General features: G+C 40.8%; 2 protein-coding genes across 2 annotated transcripts; both read left to right on the top strand.

Annotated features, from left to right (window-relative positions):
* Positions 1 to 395: 395 nt before the first annotated feature.
* Positions 396 to 1088, top strand: LOC125384320 (cellular nucleic acid-binding protein homolog). Its single transcript, XM_048403298.1, has one exon. It carries the CDS (start codon positions 396 to 398, stop codon positions 1086 to 1088), a length of 693 nt encoding a protein of 230 aa, XP_048259255.1.
* Positions 1089 to 2213: 1125 nt separating this feature from the next.
* On the top strand, positions 2214 to 10239 carry LOC124131815 (solute carrier family 46 member 3-like). Its single transcript, XM_048403616.1, has 4 exons — positions 2214 to 3400; positions 4391 to 4474; positions 7177 to 7333; positions 8687 to 10239. Exons 1-4 carry the CDS (start codon positions 2284 to 2286, stop codon positions 8787 to 8789), a joined length of 1461 nt encoding a protein of 486 aa, XP_048259573.1. The 5' UTR covers positions 2214 to 2283; the 3' UTR covers positions 8790 to 10239.
* The last annotated feature ends 2721 nt before the right edge of the window (positions 10240 to 12960 follow it).

The following is a 12960-nucleotide window of genomic DNA, read 5'->3' as shown; positions in this document are numbered from 1 at the left end:
ATCCTAACTATGATTCATTTCAAGAACGTCTGAGGTCTTTTCAAACGTGGCCTAAACAGATGACCCAGACCCCTTATGACATGGCCATGGCTGGCTATTTCTATCAACGACGAGGTGACTGTGTTATCTGTTATTGCTGCAGTGTGACCCTCTGCCAATGGGAAGCCACAGACAAACCCTGGAAAGAACATCTTAAGTGTTTTGTCCTGATGGAGAAGTGAACGAAAAATAAAAAATGGTCGGCCCGTTTTGGAAAACCGAAGTGCAGACCAGGCGCCGGAACGGACCGATCAGGGGGGCTGCATGTTGGACCAATCAGGAAGCAGGGTGTCAGTCCCTTTCCTATAAATCAAGAGGGAACCCACTCGCACACACTGCATTCTATGAAATCAACCATGTCGTCTCAATACAACTGTATGAAGTGCCAGACCGACAGTCACAGTTACCTGTACTGCCCTGAAGTGACATGTACCGAGTGCCACACTCAAGGTCACCGCCACTATGTCTGTCCAAAGATAAGCAGTGAAGATGAGCAGAAGACTTCCCAGGGCCCATGTTACAACTGTCAAGTTGTGGATCATTTAGCTGCAGATTGCCCAGAACCCAGTCGAAAGAAGACTCCCCAGGGCCCATGTTACAACTGTCAAGTTGTGGATCATTTAGCTGCAGATTGCCCAGAACCCAGTCGAAAGAAGACTCCCCAGGGCCCATGTTACAACTGTCAAGTTGTGGATCATTTAGCTGCAGATTGCCCAGAACCCAGTCGAAAGAAGACTCCCCAGGGCCCATGTTACAATTGCCAAGTCGTGGGCCATTTCGCTGCAGATTGCCCAGAACCCAGTCGAAAGAAGACTTCAGCAGCGCCGTCCATGTCGACATCAGTGACACAAGTGACACAAGTGCTTCATCTCATAGAAGCCCTGCATATAGAGGTCCGTGCCCTAAGAATCCATCGCACAACTCCATGCAGACGTCACACCACGTCTAGGCAAAAGAAAACGGGACAGAAGCCCCTCAATAAGGCACTCTTCAAAGCGTCGGCGACGTCATCAGTCCGAGGAAGAGGAGGAAGAAGAAAAAGAAGATAGATCATCTGAGCAAAGTGACTAACGCATGGCACATGCTGTTCCACTGTTTTTCAAGTTTCCAATCGTTTCCAGTGTTCCAGTGTTCCAGTTTCCCTACAGTTCCTGCCGTTTCCAGTTTCCAGTTTGTTTTTTTCAACCATCTCTCCCGAAAGAACGCTTTCATCGATTGCTTTGACTACCCTCAAACCAAAACAAAGAACCCACCTCCTCCTCCTCCTCCTCCCTCCTCCCCCGCCTCCCTCCTCCTCCTCCTCCCTCCCTCCCCTCCTCCCGCCTCCCCTCATCCCGCCTCCCCTCCTCATCCCCTTCCTCCCTCCTCCCCCTCCTGTCTGTGTGTTTGTACGTGTGGTGTGGTGTGTTTGTATGTTTGTATGTTTGGTGTGTGTATGTATGTCTGGTGTGTGTGTGTGTTTGTATGTGTGTGTGAGTGTGTGTGTGTGGTGTAGTGTTATGCGATGCGACGCGATGCGGTGTGGTGCGTTTGTATGTGTATGTGTGGAGGAGGAACGATCACCATTATGTACGCTTGCAATAATACAAAGGTTCCGTCATTCGTGCAATCTCCATTTTACATTATTTTACATCTTATGCACTTAACCACCATCCATCGTTTACGATCTCTAAAACTGAAATGAAGTGATTGAATGAGTGAGTGTTGTTTTACGTCAGCAATATTACCGTTATATCCGGGCAGTCTGTAAATAATATAGTCCTCACGGGGCACGGCCGTAGGTTGCATGTGCAATAATACAAGCCATCGGGTCACGTGACAACCAGGACATAAACTGCATCCACATGAACCACACAGTTGTTGCTTATGACCAGTAAGTTGTAATGTACTGAAGTCCATGGGAGGAATACCTTAGCACAGAAAACCTCACTTGCGCCAATACTGACTAGAATGTCTGTCTTGTCCAAATTCGAATCCTCACAAGCCGCATTGACATAACAATATTATAACGCAATATTGTAAAGTGCGTTGTCAACATTCACTCACTAGTTCACTCACGACTGATTACGAGCTTAAAAGCATAGTTTGTCAATCACTCATCCCGACCTAGCAACTTTGATATCTGTATCTCTCATACACCTAACTGTGTAGCCACATGTGTGATTACAGACAAAACGATAACCTATGGTCATTTCCCACACAGAGAAGTGGTGGGTGTTGTGAATAACCTTGCCTGCTGTCAGTATGGAGTCAACGCCGCTGCTAAATGCTAGGAAAGATTCAGAAGACAGATCCAAGTTGGGAAATCTCCTCAAGGCCAATCTCGTGTTCCTGACCTTTCAATTGGCTGTTTCTATGAGGGATCCTGTTCTCTCTCAGTATCTATATCAGCGTTACTTAAGCGAGATAGTGGACAATGGGACAGATACTTCCTCCAACAACGTAACATCAAAATGTCTTGTCAACAAATCAGATCCTGCATACCTGATTCATGTTCAAGCTAAAGAAATGAGCAACGACATAACGGTAATGTTTGGCTACATTAGCACACCGATGCGTATTATAAGCTGCATACTGCTTGGTTCGTACTCTGATTATATCGGGCGACGGATACTGTTTGTGATTCCACTGATGGGCGAAGGTATTCGCAATGCGCTGAGTACAGCTGTCATGTGCTGGGACATGGACCTGCGATACATGTATATTGGAGAAGCCATCGCCGGAATCACGGCCGGATATAGTGGTGTAAGTCTGGCCAGCTATGTATATACCGCGGACAACACACCACCTAAAGCATCCCGGACGATTGGAATGGCTGCTGTAGACTTTACATCATACTTCGCTGCTGCTCTTTCTCAAGCTGGAACTGGATACTTTATCCAATATACGGGCTTTGTATGGCCATCCTTTGTGACAGCAGCTCTTGTATTTCTCACAGTCTTCTTCGTTATTGTTATACTTCCTGAGACAGTTCCTCTTGAAAAGAAACAATCGCCTTGCATTGCACCAATTAAAGCTATTAAGAACGTATTTGGATTCTATTTCTCCAAAGATTTTGGCAGGAAGAGGTCATTGTTTTGGATAGGGTTCATAGCGTTCTTCATCACATATGCAGGTATTTCTGGCACCGGATACATAGATTATATGCTGCTTCTTAATCAACCGTTTTGCTGGGGGCCAGAGATGATTGGCTACGTCAAAATGGCGGCCATGCTACTATATCAGTTCCTGACTGTTGGTGTGATCAAGCTGTTTCACATGTGCACAGGGGACGAGATGATCGCCATTTTGACGGCACTGGTGAATGGGGGATCCAACGTTCTTCACGGCCTCGCCTACACTGATTACATGATATATGCACGTGAGTACTCTGTGTATTTAAGTTCCAGCAACTTATTAGAGCTAGTTGCTTTCAGCAAAGCTGTTAACATTCAGGTGACACACAGTCATGTGAACCGCGTTAGAATAGGTCTTCAGCATACCATGCTTGCCGTAAAAGGCGTTTATGCTTGTAGTAAGAGGCGACTAACAGGATCGGGTTTTCAGGCTCGCTGACTTGGTTGATGCATGTCATCGATCCCAATTACATGAATCGATGCTCATGACGTCAGTCACTGGATTGTTTGGTCCAAACTCGATTATTTACACATCGCCGTCATAGTGCGGTGTTAAACAACAAACAACAAACGCAGTCATATGACAGAATAAGTGGTCAATGTGTCTTTAAATGTTAAGGTGTAATGGTTATGTTAATGTCATCGCGTGATGCCTTAGAACATCTCCGATAAAAACATAGTATGGAATCCTTTTACATTGTTACAAATACCATTTATGCATAGCTGTATAGTTCTTCCTCAGACTCGTGTTTAATTTAAACATGACTTTAAGTTTCATTTAATGATATTATGTGTGAGTGATAGCTTCATGGAAAGCACCCTACACCTGCCCTCATTTTTTCTGTATGCGTGTTAGGGCTCTAGGGAACTCGGGTTCTAGGGGCGGGTGGTTCCTGTGTGGTTCCTGTGTGATACCCACACTTCTACCCGGACCGGTGGTTAGTCACGTGATATATTGTTTAATGGCAAAAACTTGTTCGCATTCCTTTCTGACTTTATATTGTGAATAGAGATAAAACTTCAGTCAACTTCAGTGTATGCATGACCAGATCGTTTTAAACGTGTATCTAAATATATTTTGCCAGGGCTATGGTTAAACTATTCCATTGGGACATTTGTATCTCTTGAGACCTACAGTGGGTACCTAGGTAAGGTCGGGTAATAGTGGGGTGGGTACCCGGGTAATAAATTTGGACTCGTCCCAGCCCTAATGCGTGTGTCCTTGTGCCTTACAGAAACTGTTCTGGCAGGACTAGCCGCTCCCTTGTTGCCAGTTATCAGGGGGATTGTGTCCAGGATGGCCCCAGCAGACGTCCAGGGTAAGGACTCATCATTCCCTTCATGGCTAAAGTGTACATGATGCGCCATAATATGGCTGGTATGTTGCTTTTTGTGGTTTCTCCCATAACAGGGCTTGATCTCCAATCGCCAGCAATGGTTTATTCGTAGTGGTTTATTTTTATTTACGCAATCTGATTGACTGGCTGAGAGTGGAGAGCAGTGTCATCGCGTTTTGATTGGCTGTCTTATAAATAATTGACGGCACTTTTTTTGGATCGGGGATACCCGAGGTCGTCTTAGTACCGGAAATCCCCAGCTGTCAAAACATTACCGTAGTGACGATGTTTCCATCTCCGAAAGATGGTGACCAAGAGAAAATTTGTCGGGGAGGAAGGGAAGTGATATGTGGAGATGTATCAGAGAATTTCAGCTTCCCAGTGTACGAGATTCAGTTGCAGAATGAGAAGACGGTAACCGAAGCGAGATGCCGCTTCGATATTACAGGACCAGGTGAGCCATTACGGTAGATTCTTTACTGGGCTTTTTCAAGATAAATAAAACAACTTATGAAACAGTTAATTAATTCTTGTAAAAAACTGATAAAATAGCGAAACATACCATATTGTTTTTGGTATTTTTAAAAAATAACCATCAACCACATAAGAAATGTCACGTTGTTTCGAAGTGTTGATCTAGAGCCGATCGATCGTTTGTGTAACCCACCGTCAAAAACATTTGTTATAGTTATATTAAAATAATCGAGGCTTATATTTCATATTTTAAGAAAATAAACACCTTAAATAATTTGAATTAAAAGACATTATCAATTTGAATGCATTAAACGGTCAACCTATGCCGGACTGAACATCTCACGACCAAGATGTTTTGCAACCACCGCAGTTGTTTCCCCTTTCAACAGTTGGAGTTTATCCAGATCAATATAATTCATTCATTTTGGCCTGTAATTATTTGTTTGTTTGTTTGTTTTTTTAACTTGAAGACTTCAATTATCTAAACATACTATTTCAGGCTCATTTTTTAAAAACAAAACAAAAAACATAACTACATTTAAACTTGAATGTATTTAGTTTAAGTACCTAGATATATGTATTTATATTTTTCCGGTAAAGGTTAATCGTTTAATGCATTAAAATTGATTATGTCTTTTGATTCAAATTATTTAAGGTGTTTATTTTCTTAAAATATGAAATATAAGCCTCGATTTATTTAATATAAATATAAAATATGTTTCGGTTACCGTCTTCTCATTCTGCAACTGAATCTCGTACATTGGCTGGGGATTTCCTGTACTAAAACGACCTCGGGTATCCCCGATCCGAAATAAGTGCCGTCAATTATTTTTAGACAGCCAATCAAAACGCGATGACACAGCTCTCTACTCTCAGCCAGCCCATCATATTGCGTAAATCATTGCGTAATGATCCCGAGTGGTTACAAAACACAGGAAATCTTTTTTCGACTTTTTTCTGGCGTATTATTATTGGAGAAAGTGTAATATAACACCACGTAAGTGAGTCAGTGAGTATGGTTTTACGCCGCTTTTAGCAATATTCCAGCAATATCACGGCGGGGGACACCACAAATGGGCTTCGCACATTGCACCCATGTGGGGAATCGAACCCGGGTCTTCGGCCTGATGAGCGAACGCTTTAACCACTAGGCTACCCGACCGCCCCCATTCTACGTAAATTACACTACACAGTGCTCATCATTTTTCATTAACGTTGTGATAGCTTATGTAATTTAGATAGCTCCTGGCTTTATCATTGCCGTGGCGACTGAAGGGATCGGGTGAGCAGGTTCGCTGACTTGGTTGATGCATGTCATCGTATCCCAAATGTGTAGTTCGACGTTCATGGTGTCAATCACTGTATTGTCTGATCCAGATTCGCTTATTGACAGACCACCGTCATAAAGCTGGAATATTGCTGAGTGCGACGTTAAACAACAAACAAACAAAGCCTGGCTTTATCCAGTGCACACTGATATTGTAGTATCTATGGTTTAATTCCGAGGATTTCAGGAGCATGTGATTGTGAATCACTATGAAAAAGTGATGATACCATGTGTTCCTGCCCAACCGTTGGCACCCTCAGAAACACATGCAAAGGCAAGTCAAATGTTAACTCGAAAGAAACACGGGAACATAATTATGTTACAATTCAAAATATGGATTTGCATCGAACATGAGTATAATCACTGTTGTGTCAAATTTGGAAATGTCCTCCACGTGTCTGCCATAAAACTTTTTGAAATCTTTACTAAGGTTTTCAATGTTGCAACCCTGACCCTTGGTACGTCAACAGTTGTGAAATGTAGACAACAAAGGCTGCTGGAATATTGCTCGACATAAAAGGAAACTTGACTGTTTGAATGTTTAAGTTATTCCTCACCTGTGTAGAACTATATATCATTCGTAATTATTTCAATTTCATTATCGACCTTGTCGAAGTTGTGTGAGTATTTACTTATTATATTTCTAATATTCACAATCACCCTTCTTGTGTTTGTTGTGATTGGTATTTGTGGCTCCTGATTTGAGAATCGGGATAATTCTATTGATGACCAATCGGTTGATACTGGAGTTATGTCATACACTCTTGTGTTGTTGTGATTGGTATTTGTGGCTCCTGATTTGAGAATCGGGATAATACTATTGATGACCAATCGGTTGATACTGGTGTTATGTCATACACTGATATAAGTTTCATTCGTTCAGGTTCTTTGTTTGCGGGACTGACTGTGGCGGAAGTTGTGTCGAGTACGACGGGGCTGGCAGTTTACGGAGCGGTGTATGATGCAACCGTGGAGACGATGCGCGGTTTCGTCTATTTCACGTGTGGTGGAACACATGTCCTGACAGCCATCATACTTGTGTTAGTACAAACATTATACTTACTTAGTACATGTACCAACATTATTAAACTTTCTGACGTTGATCCAGAGGTTATGTGTATGAACGCGCGTCCCCTCTTTCATAATAATAAACATTAATGCATTGTAAGCACTGTTTCATTTTGTGACATCGTTTCATAAAAATGTCACTTGTCCGAAACGAAACAGAGGGCACTATCCTGTTACAGTTACACTTGAGATCACGCTTCCTTTTCCAAGAAGTTCTTTCCGTGCTTGGGGTGCCTATTACAGTGGGGTATATGGCATGAAAGTGTGAAACATGTTGATTGCTTGAAAGTGTGACAGATATTAACGTATAACGATACTGTTACAGGGCGTGATATTGCTAGACAGTGTGACACACGTAAACGTATAGCAATACTGTTACAGGGCGTTGCATTGCTTGACAGTGTGACAAATGTTAACGTATAGCAATACTGTTACCGGGTGTTGCATTGCTTGACAATGTGACAAATGTTAACGTATAGCAATACTGTTACAGGGTGCTTCATTGCTTGACAGTGTGACAGATGTTGACGTATAGCAATACTGTTACAGGGTGTTGCATTGCTTGACAGTGTGACAAATGTTAACATATAGCTTCACTGTTAGAGGGTGTTGCATTGCTTGACACTGTGACAAATGTTAACGTATAGCAATACTGTTATCGGGTGTTGCATTGCTTGACAATGTGACAAATGTTAACATATAGCTTCACTGTTACAGGGTGCTTCATTGCTTGATAGTGTGACAGATGTTGACGTATAGCAATACTGTTACAGGGTGTTGCATTGCTTGACAGTGTGACAAGTGTTTACGTATAGCTTCACTGTTAGTGGGTGTTGCATTGCTTGACAGTGTGACAAATGTTAACGTATAGCAATACTGTTACCGGGTGTTGCATTGCTTGACAGTGTGACACATCTTAACGAATAGTTATACTGTTACAGGGTGTTGCATTGCTTGACAAATCTTGACGTAAAACAATACTGTTAAAGGGCGTTTTATTGCTTGACAATTGTTAACGTATAGCAATACTGTTACAGGGTGTTGCATTGCTTGACAAATCTTGACGTATAACAATACTGTTACAGGGCGTTTTATTGCTTGACAAATGTTAACGTATAGCAATACTGTTACAGGGTGTTGCATTGCTTGACAAATCTTGACGTATAACAATACTGTTACAGGGCGTTTTATTGCTTGACAAATGTTAACGTATAGCAATACTGTTACAGGGTGTTGCATTGCTTGACAAATCTTGACGTATAACAATACTGTTACAGGGCGTTTTATTGCTTGACAAATGTTAACGTATAGCAATACTGTTACAGGGTGTTTTACTGCGTGGCGCCAGGTATACTGCGCAAGATCAAAACGGAGGCTGTCATCATTAACGACCAGGACGAGAGGGATCACGTGGTCACACCGCCCTAGAAGCCAGTTGTGGACTCGGAGGTGTAATGTCGGCTCTAGGACACTGTCTAAATCATTCCTACATGGACACTGAAATTTTATTAGTGGAAACAAAACCTTTCTTTATTGCTGAATTTTAGTATATTAAATACAGATGCGCGATCTGATTACAGAACAGTTACACTGAATGATTGCATGTTCAGATTATGTCATATATACCAGTTTGCTTTATGAAATCAAGCACTGCTTTTTGAATCGACTCGTGCAGCAGATAAGGCTCCAGCGTTGATATACGGTTTACCTCCCTTTGACTTCAGCAGGCATGCTGATATCAATATCAACATTTGAGAGTCGATCCATGTTGTACCGCAGATCTACAGTATTTGTTGAACAGTATATTTGTACCATTTCATCAGCTCTTACACAAAATACACACCATTGCCGATTCGCATTCTTGTATAATAAACATTACAGTATGTTGCGATCAGTTCACGACTTGTAAATAGTGTTTGTACAAGTTCGCAGATGACGTACTGTTTGGGTATTGTGGAAACTAGTACTCTTTGGAGGCATGCTTTAATACCCATACATTTTAGACAATTAGCTGCTTTTTAACGTTTTTTCAACTTTTGGGGCCGTTTATGTTAGATTTTATTTGTAACAAATATTGGTAATGTTTTATGATGTATTTATGTTATTATTATGTTTCACCAATACATTTTCGACTTTCATTCAAGAAACATCTATGATGACAAATTACATTTGAGATTAAAACGAATCGATTATATTACTTTTATGTGTATTTACATGTTCATTCGTAGTATGTGACGGTTACTTATTTTTTCATATCTTAAGGCGAGCCGACCTATCATTATACTGAAAATAATTGTGTGAGCGCGGTTTCCATACGTCACAAATCATCTACCAATGAAATCCTAAAGTGCGTAAAGATTCTAATTTTCAAGTTAGACAATAAATATTACTTTCTACCTAGTGTAGAGTTTGAATAAATAATTTACTGCATAGGTGTAAGCAACTGCTTTTCTGCAATGGTAATTTCGCCACTGGATACGATAATAAACTATCAAACACTACACCTCGCCTGACCACCCGATCCATTAAGTCCCTCGTGTATAGGTAACCGGGACCGTAGAGTGATAGTAATGATGATGATTATGATACAAGACAATGAAGGCAATGATAATATTATTCGGAATGTCGAATGTTAATTTCAACAATAACGTGCTCTGTTCTGCACTGTGTATGTTACATAAATGGGGTCTTTGATTTAGGGTCTTTGAATACACAAACATATGTCAGGTAATAAACAATTGTAAGTGAAATATCTAACTTATCAGTGACAAAAATGATGTCCGTTGCAATTCCCTATTTTGACTTGTACCACATGCACCCGTGTTTTTTTCAGGTGAACAATTGACTTGCCTTTTCTTGTGTTTGTGACGGGTGCCACCGTAGGGGCAGGATACGCTCACCTTTTTTGGGTACACCTGGTATCATACCGATTTGATAGTGATTCATAAACACATGCTCATGATATAGTCGGAATCGTACAATCGACTCTGCTTTATGTATAGATTTCTATTGGATATGGAAAGGGTTTTGTGGCTTTATTTACAGATGTTCCGAAACGACATGCCCATGGAGTAGTATAGGTAATGGGGGTTCTGCCGCAACCCCACTGGAGCCAGATTTTTATACCTATACTGCTACTACAGACGGAATTTTTTATGCAAAAATGATGATGCGATTCAATGATCGTCATGAGATTAAACTTAATTGTAATGAAAATATTTTCTTTCTTTTTTTACTCATACGCATACCATTATTTCTAACAAAGTGATATTCAACATTTTTACTAAGTTCTTTGTTCATTTTACTAGGAGACCAGACTATATACTCTTCTTGGTAATTGGAAAGAAACAATTGATGACAGTATTTGGTTGGTTTGACATCATTGATATAATATATACCTTGTGGTAATTCTCTCCATTTGATAATTTTGCCCCCTAGCATAAATGCTTCGATAGCTTTTTCGAGTTCTTCCTTTGTTGGTTTGTAATTCTCCATTATTATATATATATGTAAGCATTCGTTTAAATGAATGTATGATTTTTTATGCGGTGCTATCCAACGATAGGAAGCAATCTATTTTTAATCTCCAACCAGTTCTTTGGTTTTTGCACACAATAATTGATGCGCTTGTTGTCTCCCCTGTTCTATGAACTTTTTTTTCTCGTCTTTGCTAATACCACTGGTCTTACGAGAATTTGATCGAATCTCCTGCTTCATTGCGTTGTATTTGGTGAGTTCTGACAGCACTAAACGAAACTCATCCTCGGATATCTTTCAATCAGCCAGTGCTGTTGAAATATGATCCTCAGTGCCGTTCAACTTTGCTTCGGCAAGTATCCGAATATTATCATTTTTTAATGCTTTCTTTTGCAACTTATGAGAAATAAATTTTATCGCTATTCCTGCCAGTCCTGAGACTCTGAGTCCTGTTATTTCCATGCTAAGTACGATAGGCGTGGCGATTAAAGTTCATAATTAACCAACACTGGCTTCACCGAGTCCCATGCCAGCCGTTACAAGCGCAGTTAATGATACCGCTTGAACTGAATTTCTTAATGATAAAACAGAAAATAATTTTACTAGCCCAGGAGTTAATGAATCAATAAGAACTTATGTATGGGCAATTCTTGTTGCACAATCGCAAACATGAACGGGAATAAGTGTTTCTAGGACGGCGTTCGATGCGCAAAAACAGTTTGTCGCAAACGTAGATGATGCTATTAATTCATCCGTTGACAGAAAATCTTCTATAAAGCGTTATCAAGATGTATTACAGTACGCTCAATCCAAAGTAGACTACGTTTATGTGCCGGGACTATATATGTCTCCGAGTAATATGGAACTTAAGATCGATCAAGTGATTGGTTATAATAATAAAATTGTTATTGCTACCGATCAACAAAAAAACAGGTATAAATTCAGATATTTACACCGAATTAATAACGCAAACAAACAGAGGTGAAACGGGAATAGTCAAGCCACAGACACCACAACAGCCATCTACTGACGCACAACCACAAGTGTCACCACATATTGCCACTAAAATCAACAACATATCGATGAAAAAACAGCGTTGGAGTCAGTGGACTTATGATTTGGTTAAATAGTCTTTAGCTGATACGTACAACAACTCGGCAATTGCTACGATCAGTACCCACAAGTTTTGACTAAGCCAAGTGGTGGTCTTTGCTAATAAATTCAAGAGCCAGGAAACAATACTCCCTATTATACCGGGAAGTGCAGACGCGGCTTTATCAGCGAGCTTTCCAAGTGCTTCTCCTAATGCCTTTAAATGCTTTTTTATCCACTCTTTTACACCACCCCTATCACTATGTGGTGTGTCACCTCCTGTACCGCCTGTACCACTGGTTAACGCGAGAGTCAAAGTCGATATAATAAATCCCAATGCTGTTAAAATACTGGCAATGGTTATCCCCTGTTCTCTGAACAATGTTTCAGCCAGTGTAGTATCATCATTGAAGACTTGATCGACAGTTTCTCGAATTCGACTTATTTGTGAACGAAGTGCCTTTATTACTGGAAGCCGCTTCGAGGCGGGCCGATCTTTCGTCTTCTAAGTTACGCAATCTTCTGCAACGCAGCATCTACTGAATTTAAGTTTTCTTTTCTCTTGATCTATATGCTTGTCGAGTTCAGATAGCTTGGCTATATTATTGATGAGTTCTCCCCGCATTGTTTGCACTGCCTTGTCAAGGCCTCGTAATTCCCTAATACTACTGTACTCCGAGGATGGTACCTGTAACGTGGAATTATCGTAGTAGGTATCCAAGATTTCTCCGAGTCCGTCTGAGGCCAGCTTCAAGCTTTCTTCCAAATTATCTTTATCAATGTTACCGAGTTTAGTACGCACCGTCTTAAGAGCCTTAGTAGTCCTTGCAGAATTTTTTTCTCATGAGTAGTCTACAAAACCTAATTCATTACGAACAGCGTTGATGACATATTTACTGGCTATCGTAGACAAGGCTAGGTTCTTACGAGTACGAGAACTCATAAGGTCAATATCCGTAGAGCCACGCAGTCGCAGTATTCCTTTACTATCTATCATAAACTTTGAATAGTCACAACCAATACGACTATC

This window comes from Haliotis rufescens, unplaced genomic scaffold (genome assembly GCF_023055435.1).
Source record: "Haliotis rufescens isolate VD_foot unplaced genomic scaffold, xgHalRufe1.0.p SCAF_3, whole genome shotgun sequence".
NCBI classification, from domain to species: Eukaryota; Metazoa; Mollusca; class Gastropoda; order Lepetellida; family Haliotidae; genus Haliotis; species Haliotis rufescens.
The sequence above is the reverse complement of the archived record's forward strand: the minus strand, read 5'-3'. Positions and strand labels throughout refer to the sequence as shown.

Excerpts from the sequence above, each read along its gene's own strand:
- LOC124131815 (XM_048403616.1), top strand. The coding sequence starts at position 2,284 with ATGGAGTCAACGCCGCTGCTAAATGCTAGGAAAGATTCAGAAGACAGA. Across the intron at positions 4,475-7,176 it reads GGCCCCAGCAGACGTCCAGG|GTTCTTTGTTTGCGGGACTG; the intron begins GTAAGGACTCAT and ends TCATTCGTTCAG. Across the intron at positions 7,334-8,686 it reads CTGACAGCCATCATACTTGT|GGTGTTTTACTGCGTGGCGC; the intron begins GTTAGTACAAAC and ends ATACTGTTACAG.
- LOC125384320 (XM_048403298.1), top strand. The coding sequence starts at position 396 with ATGTCGTCTCAATACAACTGTATGAAGTGCCAGACCGACAGTCACAGT.